We start from the raw sequence: 21,255 nt of genomic DNA, 5'->3' as shown, positions 1-21,255 counted from the left end.
TAGTGCACCTATTGCACTTAGATATGGCACTTCTGGACCAAGGATTTCTTCATCATCTTCCCGAGGTCAAAAAGGATCCTTTTTCAACTCAAGAGATCGAACAACCATTGGACTGCTTAATGGATATGCTTTGTCTATATAAAATTTCTCAAGGACCCTTTTGGTATAATTTGATTGATGGACAAATATCCCTTTATTGAAATGTTCGATCTGTAGGCCTATGCAGAATTTTGTTTTTCCAAGATCTTTCATCTCAAATTCCTTTTTCAAATAATCTGCTGTTTTTGGAATTTCATCAGGAGTTCCAATGATGTTTAAATCGTCAACATAAACTGTGATTATAACAAATCCATGTCTAGATCTCTTTATAAAAACACATGGACAAATTGGATCATTAGTATAACCTTCTTTCAGTAAATATTCACTAAGTCGGTTATACCACATGCGCCCTGATTGTTTCAGTCCATATAAAGATCTTTGTAACTTTATCGAATAAAGTTCTCGAGGACTTGTTTTATGCCTTTCTGGCATCGAATAAAGTTCTCGAGGACTTGTTTTATGCCTTTCTGGCATTTTCAATCCTTCAGGGAGACTTGTTTTATGCCTTTCTGGCATTTTCAATCCTTCAGGGACTTTCATGTATATGTCACTATCAAGTGAGCCATACAGATAAGCTGTTACAACATCAATTAGTTGCATATTTAGCCTTTCATGCACAGTTAGGCTAATGAGGTATCGTAATGTTACAACATCCACTACAGGGGAATATGTTTCATCATAATCGATACTTGGTCTTTGAGAGAACCCTTGAGCCACGAGTCTTGCTTTGTACCTCGTAACTTCATTTTTCTCATTTCTCTTTCTGAGAAAGACCCATTTGCAACCCACAGCTTTTACCTTTTCAGGTGTTCGGATGATTGGGCCAAATACCTTTCATTTTTCAAGAGGATTCAATTATGCTTACATTGCTTCTTTCCATTTAGGCCAATCGTCCATATTTTGACATTCATGAATGGATCTTGGTTCTTGATCCATCTCATCATTCATGATACTCAATGCTACATTATATGCAAAATAATCATTCAAAATAACTTCACTTCTATTGCATACATCTTCAGCATTAGTATAATTTATCAACATTTCTTCATTTTTCTCAATTTCTGGTGAATGAATTTCTCTAAGAATCTCATTCCCTTCAGATTCATTTCTTTGACTTTTCTCATGAATGTCATTATTCTCACAAAGATCATTCTTTATATTGACCTTTCTTTTTCGAGGATTTTTATCCTTTGAACCAATAGGTCTTCCACGCTTCAGGCGTACTTGAGATTCCTTCCCAGTTTGATCTTTTGGAATGTCAATACTAGCAGGGACATTAGCTACTGGGATATGAGATTTTGTTACCCTTTTCGGATCAGCAAATGCATCTGGTAGTTTATTTGCCAATTCTCGCAAATGAATTATCCTTTGAACTTCTTGTTCACATTGTTGAGTTCTAGGATCTAGATGAAGCAATGATGGAGTATTCCATGTTATTTTTCTTTCCACAACTTTATTTTCTTCTCTCAATGTTGGAAAGGATGCTTCATCAAAATGGCAATTTGCAAATCGTGCAGTAAATACATCTCCCGTTAATGGCTCCACATATTTAATTATAGAGGAAGATTCATATCCAACATATATTCCCAATCTCCTTTGAGGACCCATTTTAGTCCGTTGTGGTGGAGCAATAGGAACATATACTACACAACCAAATGTTCTCAAATGAGAAATATTAGGTTCCTGACCAAAGGCTAATTGCACTAGAGAATACTTATGATAACCTGTGGGCCTAATACGAATTAGAGCCGCTGCATGCAAAATTGCATGCCCACATACATTTGATGGGAGTTTACTTTTCATAAGTAATGGTCTAGCTATTAATTGTAGCCTTTTGATAAGTGATTCTGCTAGACCATTTTGTGTGTGAACATGCGCTACTAGATGTTCAATATCAATCCCAAGTGATATACAGTAATTATCAAAAACTTGGGATGTAAATTCTCCAGCGTTATCCATCCGGATTAATTTAATTGGATGGTTAGAAAAATGTGCTTGTAGCCTTATTATTTGAGCAAGCAATCTCGCAAATGCCATATTACGAGATGATAATAAGCACACATGTGACCATCTTGTTGACGCATCAATTAGGACCATAAAAGATTTAAATGGTCCACAATATGGATGTATAGGTTCAGATATATCACCTTGAATGCGTTCTAGAAATGCAGGTGATTCAATACCAACTTTGGTTGGTGATGGTCTTATAATCAATTTCCCTTGAGAACATGCGGAACAGAAGAATTCATTTCTTTGAAATATTTTATGTTCCTTCAAGGTATGCCCATTTGTATTTTCAATTATTTTCCTCATCATCATGTATCCAGGATGACCCAATCGGTCATGCCAAATCTTAAAATCAGTTAAATCATTAAACCTTCCGTTTACACTAAGATTGGCTTCAATGGCATTTATTTTTGTGCAATATAAACCATAGAGAAGTGCATGGAATTTTTCCATCACATATTTCTTTCCCGATATTGCCTTTATTATTTGAAGGAATTCTTGATTCCCTTCCTTAACAGTCTCAACATGATATCCATTACTTCGGATATCCTTAAAGCTTAGCAAATTTCTATGAGACTTTGGAGAGAACAATGCATTATCAATCATCAATTTTGTTCATCCAGGCAATAATATATTGGCTTTTCCAAAGCCTTCAATCATTTTTGCACTACCACTTATTGTAGTGACAAATGCCTCATTTTTTTTCAACAGGCAAAAATATTTTGCACTTTTAAGAATTGTATGTGTAGTTGCACAATTCACAATACATACATCTTCTTCATTTGCCTTGGATTTAACCACAAGTGATGATGTATTCATTTCTTCAAGCAAAGAGATAGATTTTATTAGATATATTACAAAAGCAATACAACAAAAGTACAACAAAAAGATCTAAACGATCTTAAACATACAAGCTAGAAACATTAACAAAAAGATCTTAACGATCTTAAAGATACAACAAGCTTGAAACATTAATTTAGATTTTCTACTGGCCCAAGATAATCTTCAACATCCAACTGTGTGTCAGCAAAATCGTCTTCCATAAAAACATTGTTGGACTCTATTTTTGCTTTTCCTTTCAGGGATGCCTGATAGAGGTCCACAAAGTGCTTTGATGTATGACAAACGCGCTCCGAATGGCCAGTCATGCCAAAACGATAACATACGCTTTCAGTATGTTTGGGATAATTTTCACGTTTTTCCTTATCATATTTTGCACCACTATTTTCCCCTCTTCGGTGGTAGTTTTTATTTTTGAAATTGTAATCACCATGATGATTTTGTCCACTACCAGGATTATAACCACGGTATCTTCCATGTCCCCGTCTACGGCTACGGCCACGACCCTTTGCATTATTATTATTATTATATGACACACTATTCACCTCGGGGAATGGGATTGAGCCAGTAGGACGTGCTTCGTGGTTTTTCAACAACAGCTCATTATTTTGTTCAGCCACCAGAAGGCATGAAATCAACTGGGAATATTTAGTAAAACCCTTCTCTCTATATTGTTGTTGTAGCACCATATTCGATGCATGAAAAGTAGAGAAGGTTTTTTCAAGCATATCATCATCAGTGATTTTCTCCCCCCATAACAACTGAGAGCTTATTTTAAACATAGCAGAATTATATTCGCTCACAGTTTTAAAATCTTGCAAACGCAAGTGAAGCCAGTCATAACGGGTTTTCGGGAGAATAACTGTCCTTTGGTGGTCATATCTTTCTTTTAAATTTTTCCAGATTTCAGAGGGTTTTTTTCACAGTAAGATATTCATCTTTCAACCCTTGGTCGAGGTGATGGCGAATGAAAATCATTGCCTTTGCTCGATCCTGAATCGAGGCATCATTATTTTCTTTAATAGTTTCACCAAGACCCTTTGCATTTAGATGTATTTCAACATCCAATACGCATGATAGGTAATTTTTTCCAGTTATATCAAGTCCCATAAACTCAAGATTTGTAAGATTAGACATATTGATAATATTAGATAAAATATTATAAGATATGTAAATAAATATTACCTATGTAATGGTTGAACCCGAGCCTTCGTGCTGATAACGTGTTGTGAAATAATAATATTAATACTAATAATGTGAATATTTATAGTAATAAGAAGAATAGAGTAAAGATCAAAGATGAGAGAAGAATGAATGAGCTGATGATTTTGATTAGTGATGATTTTTTGGATGAATTTTACAAGGAATTATTGGGGTATTTATAGTGCCCGGAAATGAATAAAAAAATATTAAACATACAGTAATTGGGCATATAATTTTGCTAGTCTAGTTGGATAGTCTGAAGCCTAAGAAGCTAAGCCTCCTCATGGATCCCCATGTTTAACCCCTCTAAGGCTCCACCTAATTTTGTTGTTTTGCTGATTGTTCGGTTGCTCAAAACTTCCAGTAAGCAGTTACATATATATACACATAACATTAACAATAATAGTGTATGCAGTTTAATGGACGGAATCCCAATTTCTCAATAAGAGATCAAAGGTTCAAATTTTTGCTTGGACATCCATTTTCTTTTTTATTTCATAACAGATATTTATATTTTAAAAAATAATTAACATATATGTCTAATATTTAATGTGTATATATTATTATTATTATTATTGAAGAAGATAAGAAAATATATGGTGGATGCATGTGCATAGTAACAATAAAGGAAAAGATAACGGAAGTTATAACGGTAGCGGTATATTTGTCCAAAATATTATGTAGTACAACTTTTATAGCATAATGTACAAATAAAAAAACTTAACTGAAAAAACGGACATAAATAAGGGGTATAACCTTCATTCACATTTATTATGTTTTTATATAATCGCTTTTTGGTCCTTTAGGTTCTTCCAGTAAAAGAGGTGTTAAGTCAAAGTTTGTATTATCAAATGCATTGTAAGCAATGTACAGATCCTATCTCCAATCATAGTAAGTTCCCCGTAGTTCATCTTCGTGAAATCCATTCTTCATAAGTATGCACAAAGACAAACCAAAGCGTGCAAACTGTGTCAAAAATTTGTCAATATTTGAAATTCTTATATATTCAATTATTCATGTTTAAATTTTCCCATGTCTACCAAATATCCGCATAAGCTCACAACCCCTCTAAAGCTCCAAATATCAGTGAAAGTGGAGCAGTGGTTCTCACCTTCTTGGTTCTCACATAGCACAGGAGCAGTGCTACAGGGATACTAGAAGAGTGGAGTAGTTGAGCCACCATCTGTTCTAGATTCTCACGAAGCCGCCGCCGTCCTCGTAGATGTAGCGCCCCCGATCGCCGTCGTGGCGTCGCCCGTCGATGAAAGCCAGCAGAGACGCAAAGCTAATTTGAGATTTTAGGGTTTATAAATTATATACATCATTTATGTTTTTTTTAGTATACGGGCCGGGTAACCCATAGGTTACCCAGGCTCAGCCCGTATCAAATAGGGCTAAAGGGACCGTGTCAAATACGAGACGGGTTGGGATTTCTCCGACCCAACCCGTCCAAAACATGGGTTAAACGAGCCCTGAAAGTTGTAGTTTTTAGTGGTGATGGAAATTAAGAGTATCGTCCTCAAGGAATGGCTTAATGGGAGTTTGAGTAATAAGGGGTTAAGCACGGGTTCATGCAGTGTTTGAAAGCTAACCTAAAGATATTGGAGTGTTGCATGCTAAAGAAATCAATAACGAGAGAAAATAAGGGAATTAAAAGATAATAAATGAAATAGAGATTTGAACCAAACATTCTTGCATAAAATCCCTTGTGTCTAAAGATTAAGTTATGTAAGTCTAGATGATGAACTTGGGGAAATGGTTTAAGTGCCAATGTCACTCTCGTGATCAATTGGACTATCAACTAATCCTAAGTCCCATTCTCATGGCAACTTAGCTAGAAGAGGCAATTTAACAAACACTTTGTGTGCCTATTTCCTTCAAACTCCCTTTTCTCAAAGGTGAGTAAGAAATATGAGAGGAATGGCTATGGTGTAGCCCTATTCTCATAGGTGGAACACCAATTCCAAATATCTTTTGCATAGTTTGGCCATAACTATGAAGAGTCAAATCAATTCTACTCAATTCATAGCCAAGTTCAACATTAAGACAATGCAAACCTAATTTATGCAATTTAATTCATATTTGGATTCAAGGAAGTTCAATTCAAATCCTAAATATGTTTAAGTATTCATATTTGGAATGTAAAGCAATAAGCAATTGAAATAATAAACATGGAATTCAAAAGAAACTTTAAGAAATATAAATGCAAAAATAGGAAATAAAGAACTTAACTTGATGATTTGATTGAAAGAAATAATCTGGAAATTGATGTAGATTGTGTAAATACAATAGATTGCAAGTGTGGGAAGTGTTCTTAAGGTTTCCTAGAGAGAAAAACTAAAAGGGGTGTTTTGAAATTCAAAAGTATCTTGAAAATAACTACTATGATCTATTTATAGTCTAAAATTTGCGCCATTTCGTAGCCTCCAGGATAGGAAGTCACGGTGGGACTCACGGTGTGAGTCCCACCGTGAGTCTCAATGATCAGAAACTGATCATTGAGAGTCACGCTGACACTCACGGTGTGAGTGTCAGCATGAGTTCAATGATCAGTTTCTGATCAGCACTCACGCTGAGACTCACACCGTGAGTTTCTGATCAGAAACCACACTGAGGACTCACGCTGACACTCACGGTGTGAGTGTCAGCGTGAGTTTTTCAAATTGACCTCCACGCCTTCGTTTTGCTCCTTTGTTCTCCGTTGTCCCCTTGGGTGTTTTCCTTATGCTTTAAAGCCCCGTTTTCTCCAAAGATTAACACATTTTCATGCTTGTTTGCTCATTGCTCGGTCATTTTTTCCTTCAAACAAAATACAACAAATTAAGAGTTATTCCACATTCCTTTACATAATATTTGAATAAAAAGCAAGCATAAACAAGCACAAATATGATGCCATTTAATGACATATCAAGCCCAACTTGACGGGTTGGGCCCATTTTGACAGCTCTACTAGAAGCACCGCTTGTCTGAATTTCCCACCACTATGCATCATTGGGCTCTTCATTAGTGCGAAGCTCATCAGTCTGTGTCGAGCACTCCACTATAAAATCCACTAAAGCTTGGGCCTTAATAAAGGGCCTGGAAAGGTACTCCAGTCCATACTAGGTAAGCTCAACTGTCCATTACTCTGCCAAACGAGTTGGAGCTCCGTAGGATACTGGCCAAAGGCCAGCCAGTCAAGACTAGACGGGGTAAGCTTGGAAGTAGGGTACGAGTTTCCGAACCGTCACAATTAGTGAAAAAACTACCTTCTCTAGCGACGAGTACCTGATTTCCGCACCCTTGAGCGTCCCCCTCCAGCGGGGCGTTGAGTTTCTCCTCTCCGTGCACTAGAACCGATCCGACTACCTTCTGAGAGGCAACCAAGTATAGAAACAATGTCTCTCCCTCCTTAGATTTAGACAGTAGCAGGGGAGTTAGCATGTACTGCTTCAGATCTTCAAAGGCAGTCTGGCATTCTTCCGTCATTTGGAACTTCATGGCCTCGAAAAATGGCAAGGCACGGTTAGCGGACTTGGACAGGAATTAACTGAGAGCCGCCAGCTGCCCAGTCAGGCGCTGTACTTCCTTCAAGTTCTTAGGCAATTGCATATCTAAGATAGTCTTAACCTTTTCGGGGTTAGGCTCAATCCCACGCCGATTGACCATGTAACCCCAGAATTTTCCTCCTCTGACCGCGAAGGCGCACTTCTTCGGGTTCAGCCTCAGGTTATGTCTTCTCATTATGCTGACCAGTTAGTCAAATCCTTTACATGCTCCTCGTCCTCCTTACTTTTTACCAGCATGTCATCTACATAGGCAGACATGGATTTGTTGATCAGGCTTTTGAACAGCTTGGCCATCATGAGGGTATAAGTGGCTCCTGAGTTCTTCAGATCTTCAAAGGCAGTCAGGCATTCTTCCGTCCATTGGAACCTTCCCGTTTCTTTATGGCCTCAAAAAATGGCAAGGCATGGTCAGCCGACTTGGACAGGAATTGACTGAGAGTCGCCAGCTACCCAGTCAGGCGCTGCATTTCCTTCAAGTTCTTAGGCAGTTGTATATCCAAGAAAGCCTTGACCTTTTCGGGGTTAGGCTTAATCCGACGCCGGTTGACCATGTAACCCAAGAATTTTCCTCCCCTGACCGCGGAGGTGCACTTTTTCGGGTTCAGCCTCGGGTTATATCTTCTTACTATGCTGAAGCAGTTAGTCAAATCCTTCACATGCTCCTCTTCCTCCTTACTTTTGACTAGCATGTCATCCATATAGGCAGACATGAATTTGCCGATCAGGCTTTTGAATAGCGTGGCCATCATGCGGGTATAAGTGGCTTATGAGTTCTTCAAACCAAAGGGCATTACCCGATAGCAACAAACGTTGTCCGGCGTAATGAAAGCAATCTTTTCTTCATCCTCCGCATGCATAATGATCTGATGGTATTCGCGGAAGGCGTCCATGAAACTTAACAACGCGCAGCCAGCCGTCTCATCTACTAGCTGGTAAATTCGTGGCAACGGGAATGGATCTGTAATCGACGCACATAAGCTAAGCCGGTGGCTTTGGCACCAATACTACGTTGGCCAACCAACTTGGGTATTTAACCTCCCATACATGATCGGCCGCTAGTGACATATCGACCTCCTTCTTAACGAAGTCTCGTCAGTCATTCGAGAGATAACGCCTCTTCTAAGCCACGGGCTTTAATCCCAGGTCGACGGTTAGTCGGGGAGTAATGATAGCCCAGTCGACTCCCGGCATGTCCTCAAGTCCCCAAGCGAATATTTCTTTGAAGTCCCTCGATACTTGGATGATTGCCTTTCGTACATCCTCTAGAAGCTCGACTCCAATTCTCACCTTCCTCTCTGGCCAGTCTAAGTCCAACATAATTTCCTCCAACTCGACCGTCGGCTCCCAGCAATCGTCTGGCTTGGCCGACCAAGAATGATGTTATGTGTGCATTCTAAGCCGACCACCACGAACTCCATATCATCTTCCTCACATTGGGCCAGGTTCCTAATTCGACTATCAACGAGGTAGATCCCTCGAGATCATTGAATTGCCAGTGAAGCCAGCCATCGGAGTTTTGACAGGGCCTAATCACTCTATAGGCAACCACAACTTCTTGTACCTGGCCAGATACATGACGTTCACACTACTGCCCATATCGACCACTACCCTTCGAACCACTATCCCATGGATGTCCATCGCGATGACTAGTGCATCACGGTGCGGAGTCAGACCTCGCGGCAAGTCATCATTAGTGAATGTATAATTACCTAGCCCATGCCTTTCGGGCGCCTACCGTATCTCCACCTTCTAGGCCCCCACGATCATGTTAATGACAGGCTTGCCCTTCCATTCTTTACTACTTTCTCCTTCTACTATGGGCTGCTTGCCTTTATCTACTGCCCTCTTAGTCGATTAAGGAACATTGTCTAAATGCCATGGCAGACCAGGATGACGCCATTGATTCGTTGGTCGCCCGCACTGGATTAGTTTTTCAAGCTTGGCCTTCAATATCTCGTAGTCTTCTGTCGAGTGCAAATTGTTCTGATGATATCGACAATACAGGGTTGTACATTCGTCCAGCACTTGCGGGTCATCCCCTGGGTGAACTGGTGGTGGAGGCAGTAACTGTTCTCACAGTTCTTAGACAGGCCGCATAGGCGGCCAATAACCACTCGGTCTCACCCTATCATGCACTCGGCTCCTTCCATCCGACCACTCTTAGGATCCTCTGGCCGGGGTCACTTCAGGGTCACCCCGACTTGCTTTCTCTTCTGTCTGATTGTCTCCTTAGTGTCGGCGAGTTGATTAGCTTTCTGAATAGCCTAAGCGTATGTTCGCGGGTTTTCGTCACTCATCATCCCATATTGCCCATCCAGGTGTAAGGATTGTATGAAGAAGGCCAGTGCCGTCTAATCGCCCCATTCTCCTTCTACCGCTTAGACCTCCTTCTATCACCTAGTCAGATAGCTTGGCAGGCTTTCTCCCTTGTTTTGGCGTACCCATGTCGAGTCCGAGAACTTCTTTTTAGGCTTCATGCTACATGCGTAATGTGTCAAGAATGCTTCTGCCAATTGCTCGAAGCAATTGATAGAATGAGGAGGTAGGCCGGCAAACCACCTCTGTGCCTGGCCAGTTAATGTGGGTACGAAAGCTTGACAAATCAGCTGGTCGGCGGCACCAACAAACCAACTAGCAGCACCACCGTTCTAGCGATCAGAATGATTAGTATTTTGCGAGGCCATACGCCTACTTTACTCCACTGGTGCGATTAGTTGGGGTGCTTGCTGGTCGGGCGGTAGGGGCAATACACCCGCTATTCCACAAAGCCACAATTACTTGGGCAATTATCTCGGCGATGGTTGGTGCAGGAGCTGCTAGAGGATTGGCCACGATGACTAGCATCGCTGTTGAAGGTATGACTGGTCGGTCATTGTTAGCCACCGACCGCTCTGATGAATTACGACAACTGAGTTGTTGGCATGGATCCCCAATGGAAGCATGGTCGACTTCCTGAGGAGCGACCACAACTACATTGCCGTTAGTAAATAAAATTTATGTATTTAAAAATTATTTAGAAATTATTATTAATTTTTAAAAATAATTAATAATAAAAAAAGATAATAATAATAATAAAAGCAAATAAGGAATGACAAATAAATAGTAAATGTAAAATGTGAAAGAGAGTATAAATAAAATGAAAAGTAATATATTTTAGAGTAGTATACTTCATATCTTTTTCACATTGTGCTATTATAAAACTTTCCAAAAGTTATAATGTCTAATTTAGCTCTTTGACTTGTGCCCCGTTCTTGTGGCGAGTTTGTTTTTATCTTTGATTTTACTTTACAGTTTTTTGATACAGCGATTAACGGAGGAGACATGGCAAATGTCAATGTCAATCTCATCGTTACTGATGAGTATGAAATGGTTATCCATATATAACAATGTGATAGAAGAGGTTGCTACTGATTTTTACTGGCAAATTATTCTGTGGACCCGAATCTACCTTTCAAGGTGGACTCAAATTTAAAATACATAATTTACATACTGAATGTTCACAATTTATATACTGAATGTTCACAAGTCACAACTGAATGTTCACAATTTACATACTAAATATTCACAATTCAAATTGTGAACATTCAATATATAAATGAACATGAATCTACCTTGCAAGGTAGACCCGAGTTCAAATTGTGAACATTCAATATATAAATAAACATGGGTCTACCTTGCAAGGTAGGCTCGCAGGTCCATGGTATAACTATTTGGTAGGTAGACTCCTGACCAACAAGCCTCATATATAAAGTTCTTCTACAGAGATACAATGGAGAATAGAAAAAGGTGAAAATTAAAATGCAAAATAATATTTTCTTTATTAAAGAGAATTATTTCCTACAGTGTGGAATACTAATAGTTCTCTTAAAAGCAATTTGGAATCATATTTGTAATCGGTTAATGGTCATAAAATATTTAAATTATTGCATAAAATTATTAATTAAAATTAAAAAGATGAGATTGATGGAACAAGAAAAATTAGCAACTTTTATTGTTTAGATTAGGAGTCAAGAAGCACTATGAACATAATAATACACTTTGCACAATAAAACCCTCAGACTCAGAGCATTCAAATGTACTCTATTACTAACATATTTTACCACCAAAAGAAGAGCATTTATGAGGAGCAAAGAAGATAGCAACAACTCTATCAACCACTAAAAATTTTTTGAAAATAAATGATAAAAATGTCATTCTATACGCAGTAGAGCAGCCATGAAGAAAAAGCTGAATGATGCCATGAGCCAACGACCATCTTGCTCATAAGTAAACAGTTCATTTACCGTTTAATGTCAGTATCTGCACCTCAACTTAGCGTTTGGGATCATTCACTGTCTTACCCTCAAAGAATTCGCCAAGCATGTGTTCAAGATCTTCCGCCGTGAATCTGATGTATTTCTGAGGGTTCTTACCATTATCGACCAAAGGCCTGTAGTTCAAAGATGCGATTTTGAATCCCCCACACAATAGCAATGTAGCAATGAGACAATCTTATGCACGTTTTAACTGTTTCTAAGGAATAAGACTAACCAGGCATATATTTTCCAAATAGCATAAAGGAAGTGTTATTGTCTATGCAATGGAAAAGGTCAAATAGGCCTTCCAACTTTATACGAAAGTGTAATTAGGCCCCTAAACTTTTGAAAAGTGCAATTAAACACTTCAACTTATTAAAATCGGTCAAATAAGTCTAATTTACAGGTAAGCCTGCCGCAGTTCACAAAATATTGATGTCCGGTTTACTAGACTGGTCACCTTCTTCGATTGAAGGCGACCAAACGTGGTCGCCTTCTTCAGATAGAAGGCAATAGGCGATGTCTCCTTGGAGAAGGCGACTAGATGGTCGCCTTTTCTTCAAAGAAGGCGACCGCAACCGTTCGTCGATCATCGATCGCCGGTTTTTCCCCATAGCACCGTCGGGACACTAACGACCTTCTATTGCAGGTCATTAACCGGCTATTGGGTCCAAATGCATTAAAATGACAAGTTGAAGTGTTTAATTGCACCTTTCAAAAGTTCAAGGGTCTAAATGCACTTTTGTGTAAAGTTGGAGGGCCTATTTGACCCTTTCTCCTCTATGCAATAATGAAATGTGCATCGATTTAACTTAAACAATTATAATGACCACATAATCCAAAAATAACAGTATATGATTTTTTATTTTATTTTTATTTTTTATGTGGGTTTTTCATTTAGTTGTGCTAGTGCCACTGCAAAACTTCATGCATAGTAGATTGTATGAGTCAGCAGAACAAGAAATAAGACTAAATCAATATAAGAAAGCATACCCAAAGCGCTTAATGAAAGATCTGTATGCAGGCAGCAAAACTTCAGCAACTGCAAGCCTCAGAGACTCTCGCAACTCTGTGTCCGGGACTGTCCATTGAGTTTGTCTTTGATGAAGCTCCTCAAACTGTGAATTGAATATCCTCAACCTGATGAAAGAAAGAAAGAAAGAAAAAATTAATGCTTAGCAGAGGGGTAAAAGTCTAAAAGTCAATACAAATATCAGGAATTTTTCATATATATTGAGCTTAAGAACCTGTCTTTCACAATTGCTCTTGAAACTCCGCTACTGTTTTGTCCATCTACACCCCCAACTGAACCACTTCCCCCAGATGATGTTAGGCCTTGGATAGATAAGCATTGCAGTATCTGCAAATTAGAAACATGCATTTTCATTTACTTTGAACAATACTACTCTAAACAGGAGTTACAAAAATAAAACTATAGTGACCTTCGCCCAAGCAATCCTCTTATATTGATTTGCATGCTGTTGAACAATTCGCCGGTGTCTTTGCACCCAATCATCCCCTAGCAGATCCTTGGCTTCAGACCTAGAAGTAATGCAAAAATAATCATAATGCTACCAAGATAAAGGACATTCATGGATCTGTCAGTTTATCTCCAAGTTATGTGAAATATAGACTGTATGGTAAATGTACATAAATATTGTGGAGAAGTGTGAACATGTACAAACCTGCGAACAGATCTGACCATATAATGAATATTGTTCATAAGGAACAAGTGAGTAAGAGAAAGATCTTTATACTGCTTAGATTTCCCATCCAAATTGGTTTGAAGAGCCTGCATTATTCGCATTGTTACGGAAGCTAGCTGAGAATTTGATTCCTCACCATTTTCAAATTCTTGGAATAGCTGCTTTAATGTTGATTGATAGCTAGGAAAGGAAAGTAAAAATAAAAAGCAGTTAGGCAGAGATTAGGCAGATTACACCTACAAAACCTGACATTCAAGATTATATAGTTGCACTTTGACAGGAAAGCAAAACACTGTTGTAAAACCAGTTTAAGCAATATAAAAGTGCAGTAGGTCTGTAGTCATGAATTTGAGAAGGGAGATTATTCTTCGCACTTACTCAAATAGGAACTTTACGTAATTGATCACATAGCTGGTCAATGGATGGACAGTTCCATCTGAAACAGCAGTTTTTGTTGCATCTTTTTCAACAGCTTCTTCAAAATCACTGAAGGTTTCTTGGGCTGTCTGGGCAAGCCGTTTTGTCAGGCCAAAGGCAGATTCTCTAATTTCATTGCAAGCTTTACCCTGGAAAAGTTCTTCAATCTGCAAAAGATTCACATATTCATCTCTTCATGTCCATTAAATAAACAAGGTGAAAGAAAACATTACAGGCCAAGAAAGATGATATAATGCACTCCTTTTAAACAAAAGAATTTGAGATAATTTGATAGGTCAAGGGAAATATGAAAGCTGAAGAAGCAATTTATTATTTTATATCTTTAACAATGCTTTACTTTGGTTTGTGTGGGTGGTGGTGATGGGGGCATGCTTATCACGGCAACGCCTAGGCTTCCTGTTGGTGGAGATAGGACGCCTAGAGGCTTCGCCCAAGTGTCCCAGTTGACGCCATGGATGCCGACCCGACGTCCAAACCCGTAAACCCGACCCATTTTTAAAAAAAGGTATGACCTAATAAGAATAGAGAAGAGAGAGAAGAAACATTTTGCATTTCTCGCCGTCGCTCTTCAGACCCAGTGCATCGACCTCCTACAGCCATAGCCCTCAAACCGCCATCGCCCTCCCACTCCGTGAGTCGCCCTTCTTTCTTCTCCATTTTCTTTGGTTTTCTGCTGGCTGCCACTGTTTTTTTTTCTTTGGTTTTGGGTTATAACTTATAATGATTAATGATATATAATATATTATTATATTAAGTTATTAACTTATTAATAATATTATAGTTGTTCATTATGTTGTTGTTGAATGTTGATTCACTGGAATCACTGGGCAGTGGGCATGGTGATATGAGTCAGTGGTTTGACTACGCGTCACAAGTCGGTGGTTAACAGATGACGAAGAAGATGGATTCCCTATGGTGACTGAGAACAGTACGATAGAGAGACAGAGAGAGAAGTTGGACGAAGAAACCTCCCTTTTGATTTTATTCAGATTCCAACTTACTAAGATAATCTAATATTCTCCCTATATATAGGAGTTAAAGCTTAAGACATAAGGAAACAATATTCTAAAATATGCTTACTTAAAAGTAAAAAGGGCAACTACTAACAAACTAGGAAATAAGATAACTAAATTGATTTCCAATTAATTTTAGCAGATTGGCAGCAGGATCTGTATTGTATCACAGGGGCAGTACATTGCCAGCCTGCCACTTGTTTTTTTTTTTCCCCTTCATTGTTTGGGCAGTAGGATATGGCTGAAAATGAAAGCTATGATCCATCTACCGATCCTAAGAGAAAAGCAAAATCCAATGATCCGGGATGGAAATACGGATTTTGGCCAGACTTGACAAACAAAGACCTGATTGAATGCTCACTTTGTCACAAGCAAATGCATTCAGGAATCAAGCGATTAAAACTACCTTGCGGCCGGTTATGGAGATGTTGCTAAATGTCCCAAAACAACTATGGAAATTATGAGGGAGATGCAACAATATATTCAAAGCACATCAACAATGAAGAAATCAATGGTGATCTTGGATGTTGGAGTGACTTTTTGATGGATATTTGAGAGTTTTAACTTGGATGTTGGATATTATTCTACTTTTTGATGGATATTTCATATTTATTTATTGTGTGTTATCTAGTTGGTGATTTAATGTATGTTGAATATGTTTAATTGTTTAGACTTTAGAATGTTTATATATATATATATATATATATATATATATATATATATATATATTGTATTTTTTTAACTTGTCGCCTAGGCGACGGTCGGGGGGCGCCGTGATAAGCTTGGATGTGGGGTTACATCTGGTGGGAACTAGGGGAGTTTAGCTTGATTAAAACTCCTGACCTAAGTTTAGTATACCTTTCCTTTTGTGTATTCAGGTAGGTTACTCTAGAAACATGTTGAGTTGGTGTAATCTTTCAATGTGATGGAGTTTAAATTCCATCACATAAAAAGATAGAATAGTTTCAATAACCACACCTTTGCTTCCATGAAATGAGATTTTCAGAGAAGTGACTGCTTGTCTAAGACCATTTTAACCATTTATAAAACACAATTGGCATTGGAAATGTACAATTCCTTCTAAAAGACTAAGACAACATCTAACTGGCAACTAATGGAATTTAACTTGTATATAGTTGAATCTACTTTTTCCAGCCTGACCTCTAAATTAACAGAATCTATCAATAAGTTAAATAACAGAATCTTAATGACGATAATAAGTAACAAATTAAATTTGAGAGAGAATCCAGTTTAGGCACATCGGCACTTAAAAAGATGCCAGTTATCTTTTTTCTCAGGAATTTCAAAAGAAAGAATATAAAGTTGACACAATCAGAAAATAAGGGAAAATGTAAAATTTTCAAAGTAATGGCACATGCCTCTGAGTGAAGCTCCCGCATTATCTCGTACATGTCTAGGAGCACAAACAACTTCTCAGGTGACCTCTTGCTTTTGGCAATTGCATCACCAAAACTAAGCAGCACAGCAACACTGCCCATAGTAACTTCAGCAAAGCATTGATCTCTAAGGGAATCAAATCCTTCAAATATTTGATCACAAACCTTACGCTCACCAGCAAACAGTAATTTAACCTGTTCAAGAGTTATTAGACATTTGAAAGAACAAAACGGTTTACTACTTGTAGGTATATTGTAGAAAACTTACAGCTATTCGCATAAAATGAATCCAATTTCCAATTTTAGCTTCCAAAACTTCCCATTGCATCTTCTGTACATCATCCTTGCTAAGTTTTTCAACGCCCAACTTGCGAAGGCTTTCTTCCAAAACTGGAGAACGGGCATCCCTAATTGAACATGGTATACGTACAAAAAAACAAATTAGTGTCACTGTACTATAAACGCGGCATACTAATTACAGTCTGACAGTACAAAACCATAATAAAAGCATTAACATAGGTTTATGTTAGCCAATTTGTACTTGTTACAAAATAACCTGAACCAGAATGTATGTTAAAATGACCAGAATGCAGTTTAGAAGTTAGATAGAGAAGGATAGTAAAATGTTTCCTATCTTTAACAGAAATATATTTAGGAAGACAAAACCAAGTATACATGTAGAGTATTTTATCTTATCAAATTCCACTTGGAACTTTCCCGATTCTTATCAAGTAATTGTCTTGATCAGGTCACAATGAGTAATCCTCAGATCACTCGCCTGCATGATCAAATATTCAACTAACAGCAGATGTTTACCTGTATATTTTTACTAACTGCTGCTGGTGACCAGCTTGAATCATTTGTTGTGCTAAATCACGCAGTAATGGAAGAACCCTTGGAGGTATAAGAGTTGGTGGTGTGTACACAGCATTTTCAGTGCCATTGTTATCATGTTCTGCATGACTATTTGATGATGGGTTTTTGCCACTAGCCTGATCTCCAGGTGACCCAGCTGATGGTCGCAGTGAATTTGGAAGGCATTCAAAAAGACGATCAGGTTCAATAGCTTTGCTGAAAAAACAAAATCCAGAGTTTAAGGAAAGCTAGTTCTACTGCCAAAGATAACCCGCAAACTGATTAAAAATCACAAGTAGCATGTTTACCCAAATAAGTAAGAAAAAATATCCAAAGAAGAGAAAGAGTAGAATGATTTCTAAAGGCCAACTCAGTAGGAGCACAAAAAATAAAACAGTAACTTTTCATTAATTGATTTGAACTAAATATAAGCAAGACCAGCAATATTACAATGCGAGGTAACTTAGAATATCCAAACAAACCTGTAAGATGATAAGAGATGTTTAAATTCCTCCTCAAGCTTGGAAATAGCTTTGGCAAGTAAAGTATTTGAATGGCTGAGCACTCCATCACTACTCTTAAAGCTTTTGTTGTTGCTGAAAAATTTAACATTACTTCTTAACTGTTCGATAGCCTTAAGATAACTTTCCAGATCTTCATGTGGCCCTTTAAGGATTTTAGTCTCTGCCTACATATGATAGTAAATAGTGGGATCAATGTCGAAGCACCAAATAAGGGAATCACCCTACATTACACTTTGTTAAGAGGAAATGATGCACACATGTAAAATGACTCTATTGCACTTGTTGGACCCCATTTAGGATGGTTCAGCGTTACTGATTCAACACGTGCAATTACAGTGACTGAATTTTCTATGCTGCTATAAATGCAATAGGTTACGAAGCGTATAGATATCTCTTTTAACAAATTATGGTGACAGATATGGCACATCTTTCTCATCTTGTAAAGTGAATAGAAACAACGATTTCCTTTCCTGGATTACAGTTTAGAATGTCTATATAGACACAGCACCTAAGTAATTTGTTGGTTCAATGAATTTACAAAGCATAATTGAGAAAGCTTGTGACAAAAATCACAAATCCAGTGCATAAACTTTGATCAAAACTTCAAGTAAAATGTAAATCAACAAATGAAATCATCCCAGCACTAGTTGAAGTTCTTAAGGACAGATTCTTCATATATTTTCCAAGAATACTTAGAAGCATGTCAATTCAGATGCCTGTCTGACATACTGCATCTACAGATGATTCAGTTGGTTTATTTAGTTAATTACATCACAACCCCTTATATAAAGCAAACCTGTCGATAAAGATCAAACTGGCCCAAAATAACATCTGCAGCCTTCAAAGTCTTGTCAATGTTCTCATGAGCCCTCCGTATAGCATGTGTCCTTATCTACAAGATACACAATGCATTTCAACTTTCAATTATCAAATAGAAGAACAAGGCATATCGAATTGAAGTAACCAGAACTGTTGGTGTCACAATAGTCAAACCACCAAATGAGCTTTCTAAATAGAGAAACTGAGTAATGGAATCTAAGCCAGGATTTCAACAGGTGATTTTCCAAAGTTCAGGTGCTGATAACAGAAAACAACACTTAAAACCTGAACTAACACAATATTGCTCTATTTTGATTGTTACCCATTTCTTCTCCTTAGTAAATCAAGCAAGTTATTCTTCACATCTCAGAAGAAAAAAAAAACATTTATATTTTTTCCCCTTTTGGGTATTTTCAGTTAGAGCTGTTGCTCGTTGGTTTTGTTACCAAACTGAGTACCAGCAAGCAGATCCAAGGTCCCCATATCTCTAATTCTTTAACTATACCAAAAAGATTGAAGCTATTTCTCCTTCCTTCACTAATTTCTCAAAAACCCAACAGAAAACCAAAACCGGGTATGCAATGCATTTCTACAGAAAGCTGGTGGGCAAGATCAAGGAACCCAAAGAAGAGAAATGATACCTGAGTTGGGCGCATGGCGGTTTCAAGGGCAGAAAGGCGGTGATCAAAGGAACCCAAGATTGAGACCATGTTGTCTGTGATGGACTGGCTCTGCTGCACTGCCTCCCTCATCATAGCCGCTCTTTCGCTCAGCAAATCCACCCCTCCGCCGCCGCCTCCCGCCGTTCTCCGGATACCCATTCCTGAACTCGAGTTCCCCTTGCCGACGGTAAAACCAGAAATTGGATTGTTCTACAGTTGAAGGGGAAGAAGAAAGACTCCAAACTCTAAAGAGAAAATTTTCAAGAGATAGAGAGAGAAAAAGAGAGAAGTGAAAATAAATATGGGGGAAAATATTTAAAATAAAAATATTTGTTTGTACTTTGTAGGGATTATTTTATTTAATTTTTATCATAACAGTGGGTCCATATTAGTTGCCAATGGTGGAGGCAGGTCAGATGTTGATGCTCTTTTGCTTTGCTATTGACAGGATGTCTTTGAAACTGAAATAAATAAATAATTAAATTTGATTTTCTAAACTCAAATATGAAATTTGTAGATCAAATTCTACAAATTTGGAACATAGGTTCCAATTACAACAATCTTACATAAATTGATGTTTGATAGTTGAAATCGGGTAGGGATTTATATTATGTTTACGTTACACAATAAGATAAAATATAAAGTATATTTCAGATTGTTAAGATCGAGTATAAAAAGAAATACAAGAGACTAAGTAAGAGTATGGTCAAGCAGTTTCAATTAGGTCATTGCAATAATAGTAGTTAATGCAAGCAGCAAATGTGATGGAGATTGGAATTGGAGTACTCTATATATATAAGATCTCAAGTTATATATGGCATGATAACACATTGTAAATTGGTTAATGTGGTGTCTTTAGATTAGTAGTGAGAGTTAGTTTATTGGTTAGGCAGTGATATATTACATTCAGATAGTTATGATAGCCTATGTATGTCAATAGTTTTATAGGTATGGGTTAACTAATTTATCTGGCCTATTGCAAGTCTAAGCGAGTTGTTGGACATATTTCATAATTTGCATGTTGGGCATGAGTTGGTCTTTCAGAAAGATGTGGCTACTATTTGCGGATATTGACCAATTTGACCCAATTAAGCTATCTTATAACTTCATCACGAGTCTTTCACTTCTTCTAGTACACAAAGAAATAGTTGAAGTGGTCAAAATGCTTACTAGTCCCTCAAAGGCAATCATGCAAAGTTTTAGATTGACTAAAGCAATATGTTGACAAGAATATGAGCATAATATTTAAACAGGTTTAAACATGTTTTGAATCTACACGACATGATAATTCCTTAAACACATGCACATACATATATAAAAGAAAACGTTAGAAACAACTTTTTTTAAATTTTACAATTAAATCTAACAAAATAACAATGATATTCATAACATACTAAGCGTGTGTAATTGGTAAATTATTTCTCAAAATAAACATTTATATACAAGATAGAGATTCTATGTTACACAATTCAAACTTATTAGAAAGTTGAATTGTAGTTATACTAGTACATCTACATGTTTTTCCAATGTGAAACAAATGTTAATTAAAAGCGTGTGTATCACGTTGAGAACTGATTTCTCATTCAAACATTATCCATTTTGAGTTTATAATATATCAAATTTATTCTCTCGACTAGAAGAATCCAACATACTTTGACTCGATATAAATCAAATTTGAACCTCACTCAAATTAATACCGAGCAACTTCCTCCCAATTTTTAGATATTTCCGTTTAGTACCTGAGCAACTTCCTCCCAATTTTTTCGCATGTTATATGGTTTTTTTTACCCTCTATCATCCTTTATGCATTCCCCCTTCTTTTCCACTTTTCACCCAACTTTTACAAGTA

At 37.5% G+C, this 21,255-nt stretch overlaps 1 protein-coding gene across 1 annotated transcript; it reads right to left on the bottom strand.

Moving 5' to 3' along the window:
• Positions 1-11,657: 11,657 nt before the first annotated feature.
• LOC116019955 (exocyst complex component EXO70A1-like) lies at positions 11,658-19,687 on the bottom strand. The gene is made up of 12 exons (XM_031260362.1): positions 19,386-19,687; positions 18,722-18,817; positions 17,884-18,089; positions 17,363-17,617; positions 16,815-16,953; positions 16,529-16,741; positions 14,077-14,282; positions 13,678-13,878; positions 13,435-13,534; positions 13,240-13,352; positions 12,986-13,132; positions 11,658-12,126 (listed from the first exon to the last, which is right to left on the bottom strand). The coding sequence occupies exons 1-12, from the start codon at positions 19,563-19,565 to the stop codon at positions 12,009-12,011; spliced, it is 1,974 nt and encodes a 657-aa protein (XP_031116222.1). The 5' UTR covers positions 19,566-19,687; the 3' UTR covers positions 11,658-12,008.
• Between the last annotated feature and the right edge of the window lie 1,568 nt (positions 19,688-21,255).

The sequence above is a fragment of the Ipomoea triloba genome, chromosome 5 (genome assembly GCF_003576645.1).
Source record: "Ipomoea triloba cultivar NCNSP0323 chromosome 5, ASM357664v1".
In the NCBI taxonomy this organism is placed as follows: Eukaryota; Viridiplantae; Streptophyta; class Magnoliopsida; order Solanales; family Convolvulaceae; genus Ipomoea; species Ipomoea triloba.
This window is presented reverse-complemented; position numbering and strand designations above follow the sequence as displayed.

Coding starts and splice junctions, on each gene's coding strand:
- LOC116019955 (XM_031260362.1), bottom strand. CDS start 19,565: ATGGGTATCCGGAGAACGGCGGGAGGCGGCGGCGGAGGGGTGGATTTG. Junction 17,618..17,883: donor CATCTCTTATCATCTTACAG/GTTTGTTTGGAT, acceptor TTGTTTTTTCAG/CAAAGCTATTGAACCTGATC. Junction 13,535..13,677: donor ATGGTCAGATCTGTTCGCAG/GTTTGTACATGT, acceptor CATTACTTCTAG/GTCTGAAGCCAAGGATCTGC.